This window comes from Ornithodoros turicata, unplaced genomic scaffold (genome assembly GCF_037126465.1).
Source record: "Ornithodoros turicata isolate Travis unplaced genomic scaffold, ASM3712646v1 Chromosome15, whole genome shotgun sequence".
In the NCBI taxonomy this organism is placed as follows: domain Eukaryota; kingdom Metazoa; phylum Arthropoda; class Arachnida; order Ixodida; family Argasidae; genus Ornithodoros; species Ornithodoros turicata.
Window position 1 is genome coordinate 2727392 of NW_026999318.1, and position 9108 is coordinate 2736499.

The 9108-nt window shown below is 46.0% G+C and overlaps 1 protein-coding gene across 1 annotated transcript; it reads left to right on the top strand.

The window, feature by feature from the left end:
- The first annotated feature begins 1275 nt into the window (after nucleotides 1-1275).
- LOC135372476 (uncharacterized) lies at nucleotides 1276-4038 on the top strand. The gene is made up of 5 exons (XM_064606083.1): nucleotides 1276-1312; nucleotides 1685-1864; nucleotides 2519-2718; nucleotides 3057-3282; nucleotides 3914-4038. The coding sequence occupies exons 1-5, from the start codon at nucleotides 1276-1278 to the stop codon at nucleotides 4036-4038; spliced, it is 768 nt and encodes a 255-aa protein (XP_064462153.1).
- Nucleotides 4039-9108: the final 5070 nt, after the last annotated feature.

Consider the following 9108-nt stretch of genomic DNA (forward strand, 5'->3'; position numbering starts at 1 on the left):
CTCAAAGGGGATTAAGCACGACCTGAACCTGAACCTGAACCTGAACCTCCTGTGTGCCATGCTGTCACGTCTTTACGTATATGTGTATATATCCGGCCCACAGCACATGTGCTTTCCACGTGGATATATTTATCCGAACCCATCTGTCAGTGAGCAGTGTTCATTGTGCACAGTTTCCGAACGTTTCAATTTCCGCCATGGCGTACTTTGTTTACGTTAAATTTTTATATGACGACGTCCGGAAAGTCACCACGGCAAAGAACGTCAAGGCGTTTAACCCAGAGTATGTCGACGACTTTAATCCGGGAGACGTGTATAGCGTCTACTGGGAGGGTGATAACAAGACAAAAGGTGGATACTACGACGCTGAGCTGATACACATGACAGGTAAGATATTCCTTTTTCAATTAGAGACTGTTAACGAAAACTGAGCGAGTGGCGGGCGCTATCGTTAGATCATGTCGGCGTCGCGCTGTCATCAACACAGTAGTGCCTCGTTCAGCTCTCTCTCTCTCTCTTATTCAAGATTATTACACTTTGCGCGTGATGAGATAAGATTCTTCTGATCTGGTTGATTTTTTTTATTCTGAAACTTTGCAATTCGCAACTTAAAGTTGTTTTCCTCTCTTCAGAAAGCAAAGATGACATGGACGATTTCATCGCGGAACAGCGTAGTGGTTCCGCATCAAATCACAAGGCAAAGACGCAGCACGTAAGTAAACGTCGTTAGAACCCTGATTATAGCCTGCTGCTTTACATATACAATATCATGCTCATCCTGAATTGTAAGCGTCTTGAGATGCAGCTTTTGAGATCTGTCTCAAATCTCAGGCATCCAAGAAGGTCAAACACGCGAGGGCGGCTGCAAAAAGGGCAGCCATGGATGAGTTGCTCGAAGATATGCATGGCAGCGAGAAGAAACGTCTCCGAAAAGAGGTGTCTGAGCTCAAGGAAGAAAACGCAGCCCTGCGGAGATTAAATATGCGGCTGCAGGAGGAGCTCCTTCGGGAGTATTCCAAACAACGCAAGTCTCATATCACACGTTTTCATGTGCTTCCAATTTTTGCATGTATCTGTAAACATGTGTTTCGGTCTGTATGTCCATAATGGGTCTTTCACATAAATCTCCCGGGTGAATAACGTGTGCACAGGTAACGCAGAATGCAACCCAGGATGCATACTAACCCCTCTGTCCCTCACTTCTTCCTGCTGTCTTGCTCTGTTCATATCCCGCTCATACCCACAGTTGCTTCCCTGCACGAACACGGAATTGCCATGGGATTCATGTTAAACATCCTGTACAATGCCAGATGTAATTATTCAGATGAGGTGTGTGTGTGACAGAACTCCTAGAGTGGAATAAGTATACAGGGTGTTCAAAATTAAGCTTTCACGAGCGCTATGCAAACACAGCGATGACAGGAAACCGGATGATAACTTTACGCTACTTGTGTAAGAAATGAAAAAATAAAAAGAAGGTGCTGCTAATTATGTAGCACCTGTTTGTTACTGAAGGAACAGAAAAATAGCAGCCAGTTTTCTTTTGTTCGCCTATTTATGAAGTGCTCGTGAAAGCTTAATTTTGAACACCCTGTATTCTACAAGATATAGGGACATGCGAGACACGATCATGGGGGCAGATGGGTAGTCCAGTTACTCAAGAATGTGTGCACCATTTTTGCAGGTGAAAGGACGCGCAGTTCTGACAACAGGGCGCGGGCACCTACCCCCCAGCCAACCCAGTCTTGTGCACCCCCTCCTGCCACCCCTTTGAAGTCATTCCATTGTGATGCCACCCCGGTGGCATCACAATGGAATGACTTCAAGGATTCAGACCCAGCTGCAGATGACCTCGAAGACTTGTGTAGGTGTTGTTTTTCCATGTCAAGGTGTTGTTATTTAAGTTCCATGGCAATTTATACCATGGTGTGTCTGCGTTAGAGAACACACTTTGTTTTGGATTTATTTGTTAGACTCTTTGCAGCACTTTCTTGTGGATTCTCAACTCAATACAGTCAAACTCCTTTAGAACGAACGTCTTTTTAACAAGAAAACCGCTGCAACGACTTTTATAGCGGTCTTGTCGAACGCCAATGTAATTTTCGTACATTTACAGCGAACATACCGGACTAGTGCAGTGATTTTCCTTTACTTTCCACCATATGTTAAAGTTTTATAATGTAATTGTACAGCCGAACAACTAACGCCATTCTGCTGTGCCATATGACGCACCCAACTCCGTGCTGCCGTACCCCACCCTTCTAGGCGACTCTTTTCTCCCACATCTTTTTTAACGAGTTTACCTTTACAACAAATTTTTTCGTGGTCGCCCGAGTTTCGTTATAAAGGTAGATGTAAGATAAAGGTAAATGTAGAGTAAAGGAAAATCCTAGAATCCTTTGTTGCTCTGCTGTGTTCTGGGAAGATACATACATGAGAGGGATGACGCCCGTTCGTGTTTCAGTTTCTCCATACTTGATGCGTTGTGAACAATAAGACATGTATGTCGTCTTTGCAGCCTTTATTCTTCAAGAGGACTCCACCCCTCAACAGGAACAGGGGGCCGCAGGTCCTGTCAGTGCTGCACAAGAGGACTCAGCCCCCCAACAGGAACAGGGGGCCGCAGGTCCTGTCAGTGCTGCACAAGAGACTGATGCTCCTCGTGAAGAGAATGAAGGCAGCACATCTGCTTTATGCTCTTACACTAAAGATGGCAAGGTAATAAGAACTGCTTAAAGATGTGAAGTGCAGCGAAAAATATGCAAGTTTTGTAGAAATTATAATAGTGCTAGCTGATAGGAATTTAGTTCACTGTGCTGCTGTCATCCTTTAGCTTCAAGGACATGTTATGAATACTTCTCAGGCTCTGCCTGTTTGTAATTTCTTCTCGCATATGTAGAACTAAGACATATACAGAACATTGCCCAGCAATGTGTTTTGTGTAAAGTTTTATTCTACCTAAGAATATTGAAGGCACCAGGAGTAGAGCAGAAAAAAATAGCAATCTAGGGAGAGCATTCACCAATTTTGAAGTTCTTTTTTTCTGCGATTCCCAGATGCACCTTGCCAATGCGGTGACTATCCCCAAAGCAACATACGACACACTTATGGCTGTCGCGAAAGACTCCCACTTCGTCAAGAGGGCAGCATCTGCCATATGGTCAACGGATGTCTTGGCCCAGCGAAGCTTCACTGGGACGCTCTCTAACAGATGCCTATCAGAAGCAGGAGACAAGGAGCCTCAACAGCCACTCACTCCCCACAAAGTAGAGGCTGTCAGAGGTAAGGGCAATGTATCTTCCAGATTCCAAAATACAGGAACAGGGCACTATACCCCCACAGAAGTGAAGGAGGCTGGTAGACTGGAGAGCAGGTTTTCATACAGGTTCACCAGCAAAACCAGAACTTCCATATCGGTTACACAACCTCCTCCTTCCCCAGTATGATCTGTTTTCAGTGGGAACTCAGCTGTGTAAAGCACAATTGATACAAGACAAGAGTAGACTTTTGTTGCTACGATTTCCGATAATTGGTATTTTTGCTTAATTCGATGAAATTCGAAAGTACGAAACAAGCGCTTTCTTGAAAATGATGTCCTAAGGCGACCAGCACAATATGACTCATTAGCATAGTGGTCAGTAAACTGACATACAGTCCTAAATTTTCTTTGGCAGGTACATACTGATTTGTAGATGTCATAGCAACAAAAACTTAAAAGGGGATAGCTCGACTTGGTCCGCTTTTGCACCCACGGGTTCAATTACTGTTTCCTCATTGGTACTGTGTCCATACTGATTTATAGATATATAGCTGTTGACACACTAAAAGAAGCACTGCAGTGCATTCCTGCAAATACACTTGCGACAATGAAAACTTGTCTCATTCTAACTGTCCAACCACTTTGTTTTTCCAGTATTCTTCAACCACTATGCCTCAGCAAAAGGGTACTCCGATGAAGAGAGAGCAAGAGCTTCAAAAAATATAAGGCTCTGGCTGTCACAGAAGACATCTGAACTAAGACGAAAGAGACAAAAGTGACAAACTATTGCATGCCCTGTCAGACAATTCAATAAAGAGAAGTAGGTAATCGCAAGAGCTTTTCTTCTCAGTCGACTGCTTGTGACAGCATCACTATATGCATGAACAGAAACAAAATCTCCACCTGCATGCTGTAGTCATCACATTTTTATACACCATGGATTAGCATGCCTGTTGCTTCGCAACATGCTTTGATGAACCATAGACAGGCTTATCGGGGTAACAAACGAGACAGTCACATATTACTATATGCCAGGCTCGACCACACATCAGGATATGCTAGGCACGGCCACACATCAGGATACGCCAGGCACGGCCACACATCAGGATACGCCAAGCACGCCAACACATCAGGATACGGCAGGCACGCCAACACATCAGGATACGCCAGGCACGCCAACACATCAGGATACACCAGACCGGCGTCTGATTTTCCGCTCTGACGTGACCGTACAAAACACACCAGACCCGGTCTGGTGTATTTTTCGACTGGGATAGTTCATTAAAGTGGCATCTACCACCAGCGTTAATTTGTCCGCTGCTACAACGTTCGAAAAGGTATAGCCCGGTAGAGACGCCCGCACCGAAATAATACATCCGCCGGAGCTACCTACCGAAAGGCTAGAGTAAACTCTGTACGCCCCCTCGAATACACTGGCAACTACGTGAAGCCGCTCCTGAGAGGAAATCTTTGTCTCCTGTAAGGCCACAACATCATAGGACTGACATCTAACAAAACGTAAAAGAGTGACACACTTTTCCCGACGAGAGAGCCCTCGAACGTTGATGGTGGCAACCTTTAGACCTTCCACTATTGAGTGTGTCCCATCTTGCCGCGCACGCGACTACGCCGTCTACCAGAGGACGACGAGCACACTCCAGCTGATGACGCCCTGGATAGCGAACCCTTCTTCCTGCTGTTAGAGCGCGATCTGCTGCGCACCATCGTGGCAGGCTCCTTGCGCTTCCGAGATGGGGAAGAATTAGTGCCTTCTTCTGAATAAACGGTTTCAGCTGCCGAGTCCTCTGCACTCCATTCCGTATCATCATGGTAGACTGGGGCCGACGCGTCAGAGCCACCACCTCTGGACTGCGCAACCTCGGACGTGGCAGGAGTGCTGGCTGAAGTATCCGTAGGTGTAGTTGCAGAAGCGCCAGAGGTATCCTCTGGCGGTGAAAGTGGGACGTCGAGGGGACAAGCGGGATCTCCCGCAGAAACGCCCTCTACTGGCACTGGCGTGATTGCCGCGTCAGCACTCCAATCTTGGACTGGCGCGGCATGGCGCTCTTCCATTGGCTTCTCTGCATCCTCGAGATCGGCCTCCAGGTTCATGGCATCAGCGTTTACAGCAAGGACAGCTTGTTCGAATGCCGCAGCGTACGTCCGTGGGCAAACATCAGAGCTGTGTCCAAAGCGCCGGCAAGAGTCGCACCTCGGGACTGCACATTCACGACGAATGTGGCCTACCTGTTTACAACGCAGACATAAGGGAGGCCTGCCTTTGCACTGCACAAGGAGCTGGATCCCAGACACTGTGATTAGATGCGGCATGTCTGCAGGAGTCAGGCCATCTTCAACTCGGATTCGCACAATGCGAACTAGAGAATCTATGTGCACCAAGTCCGGATCGTCCCACTTCTCACGCTCTATCTTCACAATGCTACCAAATGGGCGGAGGGCCGCAGAAAGCGCTGCGTCAGTCACAGCCGTTCGCACCCAGAGGATACGCAAATCGAATTCTGATGCTGCTGTGGACGACACTACACACCGTCTGCCTTTTACGATCAGGTCGCCGTGAGTCAGGAATGTGTCACGCAGCGCCGCCTCACGAAACTCTATCAGCCATACATGGTTGAAACGATATTGACCAAATCCAACAACAGATGAGAAACTTATTCTATCTCGGAGTGCCAGCTTGAAATCATCCTTGTTGTAAGGCCTTCCACGTATGTCAGCATGCAGCACAGCGACGTTAGCGAGGGTTAACCCAGCGGGGAAACGAGGCAGCAAAATCTTGTACTCAGAGTCCTCAGGACGCATACTTGCAACAGCGGCAGCAGTGGCAACTTCAGTACCAGGGACAGGGGCAGAAGGAAGAGTTACCCGGCCGATTAAAGCCGTTAGATTTCTAGTTTTTTCCGACATGAAAGGAACGAACCTCCGTTCCGCTTCGTCGTCGTCGTCTCCACGTCTAACACGCCTCTCCAGTGACTTCCAAGGGCGCGGATGTACCCTAGGAATAGGTTTATGGGCAGGAGAACATTAGTCACTGTTATTATACAGGCATAGCTCTCTGTCCAGTATGATCACCGCAGAGCACATTTACAGGAACTCACAGGCATAAAATTTGCATAATAAAGATGTAATAGCCTCAAGCAGCTATTATATATAATAACTGGGACATGGAACTCCAATAGCAGATGGTCTGGCAGTACAACACAGGTTATCTTGCCATCACTATATTTTTCCCAAAATGCTGAAAATAAATCGATAGAATTACTGCAATGAACTGCTCAATTTTTCACCTCAGATATATTTTTAGCACGCTGTCTTTCATGTTTCAAAATACACATGCATCGAACCTGCAGAAGCTTGTGTGTGTAAGTAGAGTCACACATCTCATGTGCAACAGGCAGGTCTAAGTTGTATTGAGATATGTCAATTCCTTACGCGTACTCGCCACCTGTCGATTCCTTTCCTTTTTACCTGCCTCTTTTTTTTCCGTAATAAACATATTCCCCCCTCCTTTAAAGGGAACAAAAAAAACTTTCTGTTAGTAACAACTTCACGCTATGTACCACATTTATAAAAGGAATTGGTCCCGTACCTGACGGACAACTGTCATCATCATTGCCAGATGTCTTCCTCTCCTGTTCCGTCCACTTCCATGAAGTCATCACCCTAACATTGTTAAAAAAAAGCCATATAAATGCGATAACTGAGATACTACCACTACGAGCATACAGCAAATCACAACCACATAAATAAAATACACAATTGCACCGAGCTGTGCACATTTTTCACACTCACAAAAAAAATACATAACAGAGTGGCCTGTCTCTAATAACACTTCAACAAGTTTGTGTAACTCTGTTTTGAAACTGGACACAGGAAGGCCATTTCCAATCAGCTGAAAAAATTTGTTCGGAAGAGGAACGGTTTCTGCCGATTTCTGTAGTTGGTCCGTAGCAGTGGAACCTTGTAAGCTGGTACAGTGATGGATTTCATACCGTAATGGCAAGTGTTTGGGATGGCACTAAAAGATCCTGAATTTGCAAGGCAATTTTGTGTAAAGGTCTGATCTCCAAGCGAACACTTTGTCTACTGTATTTTGCATGTCTTGAAGGAGCTGAGGGGCTGGATGGATGGATTATAGTGGCACCCCTGGTGGGCCTCTTGGCAACGAGGGTCCAGCACATTGCACCTGTAGACATGGTTGTCGTACACCAGGCTTTATTTATTTATTTTTATTTTTTTGTGCACTGCAATTTTATCGTAGTTGCCCTCTGTGGTGTTTCCCCAGATTAGACAACAATAGTACAGCTTGGGGTAAACTAAGGATTTCAACTGCGTTCGTTTAGAATCCAGAGTTCTTTACTATGTGCAGTATGCTGCATATAATAAGGAAAACAAATAGAAGAAAACTTGTAGCTGATCCCTGCCTTGTATTTCCAACGTTTGGTTCCACATCATGTCCAAGGAAGTCATGAACTACATTGGTGCACACTGATGTGACAATTATAATGTTACACCTAGATGCGGAATACACAGCTTCATTTTACGTACTGTGGATGTTGCTTACTGCATTGGCATGGCTGCATTCAACAACACTCGGAATTGTACAGTAATCTTTTGAGTTAGTGCGTAAACTTCAATTTTCTTTAATCCGTATTTTTCTTTGTTGCGTAAATGGTCTCCTAACATCTGCATGCCACAACGTAATTCTCACAAGGAGAGTAATCACTGCATAAATTATACAGAAGACACTAACCTCGTCACGTCCAGATGCAACAGTCTTGGAAGATAGATTCAAGGAAAGCACTGCGGACTGCTGTAGGCGGAGGTTCTTTGTACTCAAACTGAGGGGTCCGTCTCATATTCTGCGTTCTTCAAATACGATTGGCAAAATCCGCTGCCAACCATACCAGCCGCAGCGGTTGAACGCGCAGTATCGTACGGAACTGAATGCCCGCCGAGAAATCTCGCTTTGACGCCACAACCGAGGCATATCAAATGAAGCCTGTGTACCTCGATAAATTGGTCGTTGTTCCAAAAGATATAAATAAAGAAAACTTGGAAATACACACACTACGCTAACGCTGTGAAATAGCGCGCTGGATCCCGAAAGTCGTTGTAGCTCGTAGCCTCGTAGCTCCTCTTTCCACGGAAGTCGCTAATTGGATTATCATAGTTATAAAACAGGTCGTAGATCTCGAAGTATATACATACTTTTTATTTCCAGACATTGTGACAACAGTATATCGGCGTAAAAATGTTGGTTCTTACTGAAAGTTGTTGTTGTAGTGCTCGATCACGTGACGGCATTCTGCGCGCTGATTGCATGGGCGATTGACGTCATCCCGGTGGGATGACCAGATGAGTTTTCTATATATGCGTACGTTTTCTTGGTTTGACGCTAGGTGTGCCAGCGTCGGCGTGAACCGCGATGTTCAAAATTCGAGTTTACGAAAACTACGAGGTGTTGAGGCATGCATTTTCGTATGTGAAGTTGCTTTTGTGTATTCTATCGGTAGCCACTGCGGAAAAGGCTCTCCAGCTTCTGGTCAGAGACCCTTTAAGTCTTCAGGAGAGTCTGGCTCTGGCTCGTAAACGGTGTGTTTGTGACGGTCCCACAAATAAAAATCTAGCGGTGTCAGTTCAGGTGAGCGTACAGGCTATACAAGAGGACCAAAGATCCGACAAAACGTTCCGGATCTTCGTTAACACAAAGGAAGATACGGTTAGCGTCGGCCGCCTCAAAACCGCTTTCCTCGAGGACATCGCCGTCTCATCGGTTCCCCTTCCGAACTGCACCGGTATGTGCCCGCCACCTTCGACGTCGCTGCCCG